We start from the raw sequence: 12,220 nt of genomic DNA, 5'->3' as shown, positions 1-12,220 counted from the left end.
TCTGCTTGGCTCTCTGCTGCCGCCTGCAGGTCTGGAGCTGTTGGTACACAGTGGCCAGCAGGCGGTGTGAGGTGCTTCTATTTTGACAGGATTCATAAGTTATAAATAACTTTTCATCCAAAGTAAAATTTAAAGTAACACGTTTCATTTTTATACATTTATCATGAAAAGATGAAACTAAAAATGTGAAAAGCTTTCGTTTGGTTCTGTTTAGATTCACAGCTGCAGATTTTGTGGTGGTTAGTTTCAAAACAAAACCAGATGTGATGATTAACAACAATTAATAGATGTAAGAAAAGCTGATGAAGCAAGCAGCGTGTTTGTCTTCAGATCAAAACCTAATAATTCATAAATTTGTGGGTTTCAGTCCTCAGATTTTCTCTTATTTTGTGTCTAAAACCTGTTTTTCTTTGTTTTTATCGTCCTATAATCCTGTAAAACGTCTTTCCCAGACAGGAGCCGCGCTGCGATTGGTGGAAAAAGACATTTATTTACAAAACTTTTCCATCGATAAAAAACAAACGTACAAAAACCACTTCGACACTGAACTTCCTGTTTACAGCAAAACACAGACAGGAGACGACAGCACCACATTCACAGATCAGCAGTCGGAAACCGTCATCGATAAGTGCTAGTCATGTGACCTCAGGAGACGGCGTTTGCTGTTCTACAGCTCCACAGAACCGCTGGAGGTTCTAATGGGTCCACTGGTTTCAGGACCCGGAACAACCAGCAGAAGCACCTACAGCCCCCTGGAGACAATTTAAGACCCGATGAGAAGATTTTTGTGTGCTTTTACTCTGAAACATCAAACTTTTGAAAGTTGGGTGAATTTTTGCCGTCGTGACTTTTTAACGTCTCCTGGTCACAATAAAGCCTCTGAGTCACTTCTGGATTGTCTCAAAGCTTTGAGCTCTGCTGAAACATCAAGGCACCGCCGCGTCGGCGAACCCAGCACATGCTGGTGGACATCAGCAGCAACCACCTCTCCTCCCCGCCGCTGGAGTCCAGCAGCAGAACCATGGCGCAGCGTTCAGGTTCTGGCAGCAGCAGAACAACAGGTCATTGAGGCTCCGCCCACTCCAACCACAGCATGAGATCACATGATTATAACACACACACACACCTGCACAGGTACAGAACCGTCAGGACAACACCAGCATCCAGTCTCAGTCACTGTGACATCATCAGCTGACATCACTCCACCGGAACGCCGTCCACACTCTCCTGGGAGACCTCAGAGTCCAGGGAGTAACAGGAGCTGCCATTGTCCTGAGCGTCCCTGTTGGCGTCCTCAGAGAGGGCAGCGGTGGCCGAGGCTCCACCCCCTCCGCCTGGCTCGGAACCGCTCTCGCAAAAGTGGGCGGAGCCCTGGAAGAGCTGGTTGCAGAGGCGGTTGTAGCGGTGGTAGCGGCCAGGCTTGCCTGTGTGGGTGTACATGTGTTCCTGCAGCTGGCTCTTGTGGGTGAAGCGGAGGCTGCAGACGGCGCAAGCGATCTTACGCTTACGGGAGTGCATGACAGTGGGGGCGGGGCTGTGCCCTCCCCCTCGGCTCCTCCTCAGCTCCGCCGCTAGCTGGTTGGCCAGCGCTTGACTCTGTCTCAGCGCCTCCTCCAGGCAGCCAGAGTCTAACTGCTCCTGGGCCCCCGGGGGCCCCTCCTCCAGGCCGGCATCCAGATCACCGCCATGCGACAGCCCCTCCATCAGGCAGGCAGGGTCAAGGGCGTGGCTAAAGAGGTGCTCCCGCAGGCCCTCTGGGGAGGAGCAGCGCTCTCCACAGCGGGGACACTGCAGGACCAGGGGACGGTCTTTAAACAGGAGTCCCTGAGTGGGACTGTTACACTGGGCGGGGGACAGAGGCCCCATCCCTGGCCCCTCCTCCCCCTCACCGTCCTCCTCCTCCACGCACTCCTGCTTGATGCGAGCTGAGATGTCCGAGTCGTCTCCCGACACCACTGAGCAGAGGTTACGCATTCCTGAAACTTGGTGGTCCGGCTGGACCCCTTCCAGTCCAACGGCGAGGGACAGCTGGGCCCGTAAGGCCTTCCCAGAGGACCGCCCGTCTTCAAGAGCCCCGCGGGACACTGTGGTGGTCTTCGGGGCTCCAGACGTCTCCTTGTTGGCCAGCTGAGAAGAGATCTGGATTCCATACAGGTTGGACATGCGGACCACATCGGTGGTGGCGTCAGGAGCACCGTCTCCGGGTTTCCGGCACAGCTGGTACGCGTGGAGGAATTTGATGCCGTCCTGCAACCGGCTCTGGTCCACTGGCTGTTTGGGACACATGCCCGTGTACATGATGTGCAGCAGATAGCTGAAGACGTCGGGCTGGATGTCCGTGGGCTGGATCTTGATGCACTCACTGCGGACAAACGGAAACCAGGATCAGAGCAGGACAGATCCGGTTCAGATAAACCAGATCCTGAAATGTTCTGTGTCCCTGTGGGAGTGCTGGGATCAGTGAATCTCAGGTGTTTGGTTACCTGGACTGGTGGATGAAGATCATTTTGAAGTAGTTGGAGAAGGCGGCCAGCACGGCTCGATGGGCCTTAAAGTAAACGTTTCCGATGGCAACGGTGCAATCACACAGGAAGCCGAATTCTCTCTGAACGTTGAGCTGCTGCAGCAGGAAGAGGCTGTGGGATGACACCTCCATGACCCGTCTGGAACACACACACACGCACACACACACACACACATGCACATGCACGTGCGCACAAACACATGCACACGCGCGCGCACACACACACGCACACACAACCACACACACACACACAGAGAAACGCGCGCACACACACACACACACACACACACACACACAGAGAAACGCGCACACACACACACACGACCACACACACACACACACACACACACACTTCTTGACCAGCAGCTAAAAAGTGACATCACATCAAACCCTCTGAGTGTGCACATAGATAATAAAGCATGAAGAGTTTTAATTGAATAAATTATTTTATTATTGGTTTAATTTGGCCCTTTTATACAAACAACTCGTATGTTGTATAAATGTTGTCTATAGTTCTGGTTCAGCTCAGGTACAGGAACACACCTGCAGGGTTAAGTCTGCTGCTAATAACAGCAACAAATAAAACCATTCACCCTTTCATCCTGACCCTAACCCTAACTCAACAACTCGTTCACTTTTGCTGCTTTTCCTAAACTCCCTGTTTTCACTATTATTTGTTTATTTAGATTGAGCTAACAGGTGAGCGCCACTCCTTCTCCTCACCTGCTGGACGCAACAAAACTGGTTTCTGCAGCATCACTGAGCAGCTGGAGCTCACCTGGACATCTCACACCTGTCCTCAACACTTCACGCGCAGGCTCCGCCCACTTCCAACCTGAGCTCAGGTGGACCAAAACGATCTCTGACCTCTGTGAAGGTCACCTGCATGACCCGGAACTGGGAGGATGGGGGAGGGGGAGATAGGTACTTTCATCACAACAAACCACCGGAACCAGAACGTACCCCCTCCGGAACGCCCGGCGCGAGCCACCGCAGCTTCGCGCGTGCACGTCACGTCGCGCCCGCTGAGCTGCAGCATCCTCCATCCTCCTCTCATCCACAATTACCACACACGTACGTCTTCATCACCAACACCGAACACACCCCGGCACGTATGCACGCGCCTTGCGCCCCGTACACGCCCTCTGTCGGCGCGTGTCGCGCACACGCCCCGTTAATCAGACTCTTACCGCAGAAACGAGCAGACTGTCTTCAGGAGCCGATTTGTTGCTGCAGACACGATCTCGCGTAGAGCCGAGCCACGTCTCGCGAGAGGACAGGTCAAAGGGCTGGTCACGTGATCCGGCGGTGTAAATCTTTTTTCCAGTCATTGGTAATCCCAGAAAATGTTTAATAACGGATCAGAGTCAATACAAAAACTAAATTGCAATTACCCCTTCGGGGGTAAATATGAACCCTGAAACCAGTTTGGATGATTTCAGCCTTTTCTCAAAGGTTATTTTTACTTTTGCTGCAGAATAATCCAGAATAATAAACCCTAACCCCGCTCAAAGTACAATTGAAGATAATGAAATGAGTCAACACCAAACACACGTTACCGTCTTTGTCAGAACGTGATGGAATTTAAACTCTTCTGAGTAAAAAAGATCTGATTAGAATGAATTAGACTTTCTGAGAATCACTGTTACTGTATTCAAAGGAAATAAAAATAGAGTCTATTCTAGAATGTGGTCTGGGATCATCTGTCTCGCCTGCAGAGTCACGCTGAAATTCACCAGAATGACAATCTCGTTAAACTTCTGGAGATTTTTTTTCGTTCCTGAATCCTGCTCAGAGTGAGACCTCCGTTTTCTTTTTTCTCTTTTCTCAGCTTGACATCACTCGACTGTACATACGGCCCCAAATGACCCCGAGTAAAGCTAGACAAACGCATTTGTTTCCGGTTTGGATTTTCAAAGTGAAATACATATATTTGATAGGGACTTATTTAGAAAATATTGGAGCCAACGCTAATTCTATCTATTGTGAACACAACAGATTTGTGCACCACACACAACAGGTCAGGGTATAACTTCCAGTAAAAGACTGGAGCCAATATAATGATCAGAAAATCGTGTGTTTTCAGTGCTACTGGAAGTAAACTAACCAAAAGTAAACTTTTTTTTTCATTAATTTCTACAATGAACTATCAGGAAAGTATTACTAATATTGTAGTTTGACCGCCAAAGTTGTGACCGGACGTCTTTTATTTTGAACTTCCAGGTTTGACGGAGCGGCAGACAGTGCGGAAGTTATTTCATCCTGCAGGAGAGGAGGAAGAAGAGGCAGTTCTTCGTCTCCAACTTTCCGCCTTAACGCAACAACCAGTCCGGGGAAGAAACACCGGCGCCCCGGGAACTACCGCCCTCCGTTAGCAGCAGCTCCTCGCGGCCCACCGGCACCCACGGTGAGTCCGCGCTTCTCTGTCCGACGCTCCGAGCCGCCAGGCCGGGTACGAGGGGAAATCCCCGCGGCCTGCTGGGCTCTGTACAGGCGGAGTGCGGTGGCTGTGCGGGGGTGGCGGGTTGTTTGCGGGAAAGGTTCGTCTCAGTAGAGCTGTTGACACTGGCGTGTTTGTTATCCGGTGTAGATTTTCAAAATAAAACCTGGTTAATGAATTAGTTAATTTCACGTAAATAATTGCTTGTAAACAACTTCATCAAGTTTGGTTGTACACCCTGATATCAATTAAAACTACATTTAGATTTCTAACAACATGAGAAGATAATGAAATTAAAGAGCGGGTCAAGTGTGCCTCAGAGTCCTCCACCCACATACCTTCGTGAAGACTTACCCGTCTTAAAACACTATTAGACACTTATTTATACAGTTCATCAGCAAAAAAAGTTAATTTAGACGTTACTTGCTCTTTAAATGAAAATATTCTATTTGTGGTCTTAGTGCCCTTTAAGCTGAGAGCTACCAACCAAATTTTGTTATGTGTATGCATAATGACAATAAAGAATTCAATTCAGTTCAAATCGTTACTTGGCACACATTTTGTCTGGTTGTTTAGTGTAGAAATAATTGGTGCACTTTGCAAGTGTGTGAAACTTATTCATGGTATGAATTTGAATTTATTGTAATATAAGGATATGAATGGTCCTTTTAAATATGTACCCATACCTGGATAATGTTTTCATTGAAAATAAAATTTGTTTATTTTTGTTTACAAATAATGTTTTCAAGTCCCCTTATTAATTCTGAACCTTATTTGTTAAACCAGTTTATTATAACATAAAAACAAATTATCGCCACTTTTTTGTAATATCACCTTTGCATGTACTTATCTTTTACCAGTAAAATTTAAATGTCTATTTTCTTGCTAACTTTTGCGGTTCTTGGCTTAATCTGAAATTTAAACTCCCTCTAAACCACGTGCCTTATTCGGCTTTTATTTAGGAAGCTCAGCTTTAACTTCCGGTGAGGTCGATGCCAACAGCACCTAGAATTAGCTTAGCTTAGCTAGCCGTGGCTGAGCTGAAATCTCCATTTTAGCTCCGTAGCTCGGCTGGCCTCGCCCCCCCGCTAGCCACCCTGTCACGGCCTGCTCCGTCCTTCCTGCGACCTGTAGCTGACGGCCGGTGAGTGCGTGACCGACACCGCGGTGGTCTTTAGCGGGGTTTGCGGGGAGTAACGGTAATTATAGTTCACGGCTTTTCATTACGGAGTCTGGCTGCACGTAAAAGCCAGACTTCAGCAGATCAGGTGACTGACACATTGCTAGAGTCACAACACCTGAGAGGTTTGACCCCTGCTGACCCCATCACACCTGTGATGATGTCCTAAAGGATCGCAGCTCCTTGTGTCAGAGGAAGTTCCCTGGAGGAGGAGCTGGGTCAGATCAGATGAATCTGCTGCTTTTGCTGCACGAGGCTGAGTTCAGAAGGTAGACTTATTGTTTTGGCCACAGATGGTTCCTTCGTAGCTTCTAAAGCCAGAGTCGCACTTTAGACTCAGGTGGTGATTTCCGGGTTCAGGTTTAAAGTCGAGCTTTTTCCTCGGACTATCTCAACTACAGCAGAAATGAACACAAAGCTGCTAAAGTTTGTTCTGTGCTTCATCACGGAGTTCTGAATCTTGAAAACACGAATCATAACCAAGACTTCTGTGTTTTTATAGATATTATTGTAGATAAGTGGCTATTAGGGCTTTGTAAGTAATCACATTTGTCATCTAAAGTTTAATTATTGGCTCCAAATTATGATAGAAACTATATAATAAACACAAAATGTGATAAGTGTTTTTTCACTTTTAGTTCTGCTTCTGCCCGACAAACACTCAGATCCCTTCTGAAGGTGAAATTCATGCTTTTATGTTCAGTAATCTATTTTTATAACTTAATACATTTCGTTCATTTTTTGAAGCACAAAGAAACACAAACACTGAGATGTTGCTTATTTGACTTGTTTTGCTCGAATAATCGTCACTAAAATGTTTAGTTGTAGCAGAAAAAGTCTCAAAGATTATAAATGAATAAAATCAGAGGGAATGTGAGTTCTGCTGAGTTGAGGTGCTGCAGGAAGACCAGGACTCGCCTCCTGGTCCAGGTCCGTGGCTGTTCTCTGCTGATCAGCGCTAAATGAGTGCATGAAGGCGCTGCACAGCGAGTGCGTGAGCTCCGAGTCGTCGCCACTCTGCGGTTTGTTTCTGCAGCTCGGTTTCATGAGGTGAGACGTGATGGTGGCTCTGGTTGCTCGGAGTGTCGGGTATTTGTATGGAGATAAAATCGTGATAAGTGTTGAGGGCCTCGGCCGGCAGGACCTGACAGGAACGTTTTACCCACCTGTCAGGACCAAGGTGTGATTTCGATGAGTCATTTCAGGACCGAGAGCCACTTCTGCCTGCAGCTGCTGCATTTTCAGGTGACTGCAGCAGCGATGGTTGACCTATGTTCCTCTGTGTTCTGCAGGGCGATGGCGAGGCCGAGCCACAGCGATCATGTCCTCCAGCAGCTCAACAACCAGCGGGAGTGGGGCTTCCTGTGCGACTGTCTCATCGCCATCGGCGACATCTACTTCAGGGCTCACAAGGCCGTCCTGGCAGCCTGCAGCTCCTACTTCAGGATGATGTTTATCCGGGACCAGCAGGGGGCGGGGCACCTGGACCTCAGCAACATGCAGATTAGCGCTGAGTGCTTTGACCTCATCCTGCAGCTGATGTATCTCGGCCGCATCGTTGTGGGGAGCTACGAGTTTGAGGAGCTGAAGGCCTCCATGGCATACCTGCAGATGTACTACATCCCCGACTCGCTCGAGGACCTCAGGGACATTAGGAGCTCCAACCTCACCCCTTCCTCCTCAGCCTCTTCCTCCTCATCCAGTTCCTCCACTGGACTCTCCGGCGGGAAAATGATGTTTGGCGTCCGTATGTACGAGCAGCAGAGGCCTGCGGCGTCAGAGGCAGAGATCCTTACGAAGGCTGTGAACAGCAGCAGCGGCGGTGGTCGTCCGGCTGGTCCAGCTGTTCCAGCTGCTGTCAGCAGGCCAGTGGTGACGGAGGAGGTTGCTGCTGCTTCTCTGATTGTAGTGCCACCCGCTTCAGACAGCGCCACCGAGCAGCCATGTGATCTGAGGAAAAGGTCCGGCGGGAGAGGCTCTGCTCTCAAAGATCGTCCCAGGTTCGGACGCACCTACACCTGCGATGACTGCGGTTTCGTCTTCAGCTGCGAGAAGCTTCTGATCGAACACATCCTGACCTGCACAAACCGGAAGGCGTTCAATCCACCCAGAGGAAACGCAGAGGCCGACAGTAAGGGAGAGAGCTCCGCCTCCGAGAGCACCGAGGAGCACCGAGTCGTCTGTAAAGGAGAAGACGACTGGACCGACGCCAGAGCTGACTTGGACCTTCCCATCAGGTTGGTGGCTGCTGGGGCCGACTGCGAGCTCAGGTCCACTAGGAGCATCAAAACAGAACCGGAGGTAAGCGTGTTCCCTGAGATCGAGATGGTTCGGATCGGCGATCACGTGACCAGAGACTGTGGCACCGGTCATAAAGATGTACTGAGAGAACAGATGGGAGTGAGTCGCGATTCGGAACCCGGAGTGTCGGGTTTGGAGAGCAGCAGCGAGCCAGTTGAAGGCCACCTGTCGAGCAGCAGCGATTCAGGAATCCCGGCGAAGCTCCGTAAGGTCAAAGACGAGAAGCAGGATGCTGACTGCACCCCCTGTGAACTCTGTGGAGCTCTTTTATCTGAGCAGGACAAGTCCACCCACTACCTGTCCAACCACATGGGACACATATGTGCTTGTGGGAGGTGTGGCCAGGTTCTGATCAAAGGCAGGCAGCTGCAGGAGCACGCGGAACGCTGCGGCGAGTCCCACGGCGGTGAGTCGGACTCCCATGGCGAGGACGAGGCCTCGCTGCTGGGGGAGGCTCAGGGGATGGAGGAGGGGCTGCTGGAGGCGTCAGACCTCTCCTGCCCCCACTGTGGTCTGCTGTTCCAGAATGAGAGCCTGGCTCTGGAGCACGCCTTGTCCTGCCACGACCAGGAACTGTTCCGGCCCGTGATGCTGACCGAGGGCGGTGAACCGGATCACAGAAGAAAACACTTCTGCAGCATCTGTGGGAAAGGCTTCTACCAGCGCTGCCACCTGCGGGAGCACTACACCGTCCACACCAAGGAGAAGCAGTTCACCTGTCAGACCTGCGGGAAGCAGTTCCTACGGGAACGCCAGCTCCGGCTGCACACCGACATGCACAAAGGCATGGCGCGCTACGTGTGTCCGGTCTGCGACCAAGGAACTTTCCTAAAGCATGACCACGTCCGACACATGATCTCCCACCTGTCGGCCGGGGAAACCATCTGCCAGGTGTGCTTCCAGATTTTCCCTGGTGGGGAACAGCTGGAGAAGCACATGGATGTCCACCTGTACATCTGTGGCGTCTGTGGCGAGAAGTTCCGGCTCCGCAAAGACATGAGGAGCCACTACAACTCCAAGCACACCAAGAGACTATAGAGCAGCCGGAATTCCTCGGCGTTCCGAGTTTGTTACTTAAAAGCCATAAATGTGAGAACAAATCGTGCACTTGAACACCAAAAAGACGACTTCTCTGCACTTTTAAACATATGCATAAGCAGGCGCTCGCTGGTGGCTGTGGTAATGGTGGGCGGAGCCTCAGGGCAAAGCGCTTCGTTGGCGGTTAAAGGGACTTCCCATGGTGCTGAAACTCGGGTTGTAGGGAGTTTGCATGCATTTACGGCAAATGGCAAAATTTATGTTTCAAGTTATCCTCAATAAAAACAATCTAGGAAAAGTCGTTCCCGTTAAACCAGCAGAAAGAATCCGTGAATGCGTCCCATCGACCAGTAAACCACAGTTGGGCTGTGTTGGGGATCTCAAGAGTTAACTATATTTATTTATGTATAAGCTCCGATGCCGGGATCTCGCTGGGCCGAACGGATTTCCAAAGGGAGTTTCTAGAATTTACAAGTGTTCCCAGTTTCCTCCTGTAAGTCTCAGGGCCTCGTGGGAATTCTGTTTCCCTCCTGGATCTTCTCTCAGGGAGCGAATGATAAGCGTGGGGAGACCTTTGGAGGGATCGACAACTTAACTGGGAATCTGTGAAATCGCCAACACATCAGGAACGTTTAAGACGCGTAACTCAACTCTGATGAATACGTTTGTTTGCAGAACCAATCAGACAGGAAACGTGTCCCAAACGAGTTCCATGTGATTCCTGCGGAACATTAGCACATTTCCTCCGTTTGGCGTGTCCAGCAGCTGCAGCCCGATGAGGTTTGGGGATTGGGAACATAAACTTCCTGTTGCATTGGTGACTTCAACTCCGATGTGACTTGTTCAGAATACTAAAGACCCGGAGGATCGAACGCATCGCCGGTTTCTCCTCCTGTGTAATCGGTGCCTTTACTGTAGCTGTCCTCCGGTTTTCTACTGATGCGTGGTGGGAGGACGGACCGCCCCCCCCCACCCTGAAAACAAAACACTAGAACAGCGGTTTGGTTTATTCTGCCCATCAGACTCGCCGCCGAGGGGCACGCCTCCTCTGAAGCAACTTCCTGTTTTCGCTTTGGCCTGGTGATCGTTTAACCGATCCCTGGAGTCCCTCGCCACCAGGATCAGATTAGCTGATGTTATTAATGGGTCGGTGACCAGAGGGTTGCCGGTTTGATCCCAGCTCATTCTGCCTTTGTGTCCTTGGGCCTTGCTGCATCTCCTCTGTAAGTGGCAGCGTGTTCAGGAGTGACCCGGTTCCAACTGTTCTGGTTCTACTTTGGAGGTTCTGTATGAGTCAAATAGAATCACAATTTGGGCTTTTTCTTAAATGTTAACTTCCTGCAGTCCTTCAAAGTAAGAGACTCAAATATTCCCATCAGAACATTTTTAGCTCCTAAAAGCGTTTGAGTAAAACTCGTCCTGCCGCCCAAACGTTCAGTCGGGTTCTGATCCAAACCCACTTCTGTGTTTCTGCCTTATCAGAACCAGGAACTGGTCGCGGGTCCGACTCTGAGAGGGCGGTACAGGAAGTTCCACTTCCAAATTCAGAACACCAGAAGTTCTGACCCAACCCGAACCGGGTTAACGGGTTCATTCTATTTCCATCTAAATCATTTCAGTTTTTCTTCCTGTCACTTTCACAGTAAAGCTTCTCTGACCTTCAAAGTAAAACTCAAACTTCAAGTAAAATGAAAGGAAGTTCCTTTTATCGGCTGCTGGAAGCTTCACCGCTGATGTAGCGGTGGTGTCGGCCCCAGCCAAACCTCCCAGGTAGGTTCACACCTGTGACTGGATCAGAACCAGCAGGAGGAGGTTTTAGTTTGTTTTCATGCTGTTGGACATTCAGTTTGTCACACGAGCCTCGATAAACTCAATAAACCAAGTGATCTTCTTTTTGTGGACACGCTCGTCTCCAGTGTTTGTTGTTGTGACCCTGTCCAGAGCTGCAAGACCAGGACTCGCCTCATCAAGTGCCTCCGGGATCCTCTCATCAGAACATTTAAAAGCTAAATAGTCTGGTTTTAAAAAGCCAAAGAATCTGAATGAAGTTTAGTCTGTCTGAGCTTTTCTAGTCCATGAATGTCTCAGGTCGTAGTGTTCAGGCATCAAATCTGCACTTCCTTCTCTGTCCACAAGGGGGAGCTGTAATCTTTAGGAGGCTAAGTCTGGCCCAGAACCTTTCATTCACACCTGTAGCTTTATAATCGAGACTTTAACATGCTTTGATCATTAATTCGATATTTATTTAGAAATATGTGATTTATGATTACATCCTCTCATCGGGAGTGGAATTTTATCTGGACAGTTTATTTCCCCTGAAGGTACAGGGTAGTGATCCTTCCCAGCATCCTATGGAACACTGTAGTCATGGTAACCAAGTGGGCCTGAATTGTAAAGGCGGCAGTAGCTCCGGGGGTAGAGCAGGATGACCAGTAATCGGAAGGTTGCAGGTTTGATCCCGGCTTTGGACAGGGAATTCTGCTGTAGTGTCCTTGGGCAAGACACTTAGTCCACGTTGCTGGTGGTCGGAGGGACCGAGCTCTGTGCTCGGCAGCTCACCTCTGTCAGTGCGCCCCAAGGCAGCTGTAGCTACATCGTAGCTCATCACCAGTGTTTATCTGTTTTGTTCATTTGGGGTTTCCTTCTGACCTGCTCTACAGCACTTTGGTCCGCTGTGCTGTTTTTAAACAGGCTTCATAAATAAAGCTGGCATGGTGTGAATGGATGAATGACACTC

General features: G+C 49.7%; 2 protein-coding genes across 8 annotated transcripts; one reads left to right on the top strand and one right to left on the bottom strand.

The window, feature by feature from the left end:
• Positions 1–465: 465 nt before the first annotated feature.
• zbtb25 (zinc finger and BTB domain containing 25) lies at positions 466–4,470 on the bottom strand. 5 transcript variants are annotated; one of them, XR_011516478.1, is made up of 4 exons: positions 3,488–4,470; positions 2,484–2,663; positions 1,127–2,362; positions 466–1,040 (listed from the first exon to the last, which is right to left on the bottom strand). XR_011516478.1 is itself a non-coding variant. In XM_070544528.1 (3 exons), exons 2-3 carry the CDS (start codon positions 2,654–2,656, stop codon positions 1,198–1,200), a joined length of 1,338 nt encoding a protein of 445 aa, XP_070400629.1. In that variant the 5' UTR covers positions 2,657–2,663; positions 3,248–4,470; the 3' UTR covers positions 466–1,197. The 5 variants fall into 5 exon arrangements, 4 of the variants coding, with proteins under 4 accessions (XP_070400629.1, XP_070400628.1, XP_070400627.1 ...); XM_070544528.1 differs by having other exon boundaries at positions 466–2,362; positions 3,248–4,470; XM_070544527.1 differs by having other exon boundaries at positions 466–2,362; positions 3,303–4,470.
• A 311-nt stretch (positions 4,471–4,781) lies between these two features.
• Positions 4,782–11,384, top strand: zbtb1 (zinc finger and BTB domain containing 1). Of its 3 annotated transcripts, none has more exons than XM_070544524.1 (2): positions 4,782–4,931; positions 7,437–11,384. In XM_070544524.1, exon 2 carries the CDS (start codon positions 7,441–7,443, stop codon positions 9,481–9,483), a length of 2,043 nt encoding a protein of 680 aa, XP_070400625.1. In that variant the 5' UTR covers positions 4,782–4,931; positions 7,437–7,440; the 3' UTR covers positions 9,484–11,384. The 3 variants fall into 3 exon arrangements, with proteins under 3 accessions (XP_070400625.1, XP_070400626.1, XP_070400624.1); XM_070544525.1 differs by lacking the exon at positions 4,782–4,931 and adding an exon at positions 5,075–6,108; XM_070544523.1 differs by lacking the exon at positions 4,782–4,931 and adding an exon at positions 6,131–6,413.
• Positions 11,385–12,220: the final 836 nt, after the last annotated feature.

Source organism: Nothobranchius furzeri, chromosome 2 (genome assembly GCF_043380555.1).
Source record: "Nothobranchius furzeri strain GRZ-AD chromosome 2, NfurGRZ-RIMD1, whole genome shotgun sequence".
Lineage (NCBI taxonomy): Eukaryota > Metazoa > Chordata > Actinopteri > Cyprinodontiformes > Nothobranchiidae > Nothobranchius > Nothobranchius furzeri.
The sequence above is the reverse complement of the archived record's forward strand: the minus strand, read 5'-3'. Positions and strand labels throughout refer to the sequence as shown.

Bases quoted from the DNA above. Each gene is read 5' to 3' on its own strand.
- zbtb25 (XM_070544526.1), bottom strand. From the start codon at position 3,570: ATGGAGGATGCTGCAGCTCAGCGGGCGCGACGTGACGTGCACGCGCGA. The intron at 2,664-3,487 runs GTACGTTCTGGT...TGTGTGTTCCAG, and splicing joins CGCCGGGCGTTCCGGAGGGG to ACGGGTCATGGAGGTGTCAT. The intron at 2,363-2,483 runs GTAACCAAACAC...GTTTGTCCGCAG, and splicing joins ATCTTCATCCACCAGTCCAG to TGAGTGCATCAAGATCCAGC.
- zbtb1 (XM_070544523.1), top strand. From the start codon at position 6,373: ATGAATCTGCTGCTTTTGCTGCACGAGGCTGAGTTCAGAAG. The intron at 6,414-7,436 runs GTAGACTTATTG...TGTGTTCTGCAG, and splicing joins CACGAGGCTGAGTTCAGAAG to GGCGATGGCGAGGCCGAGCC.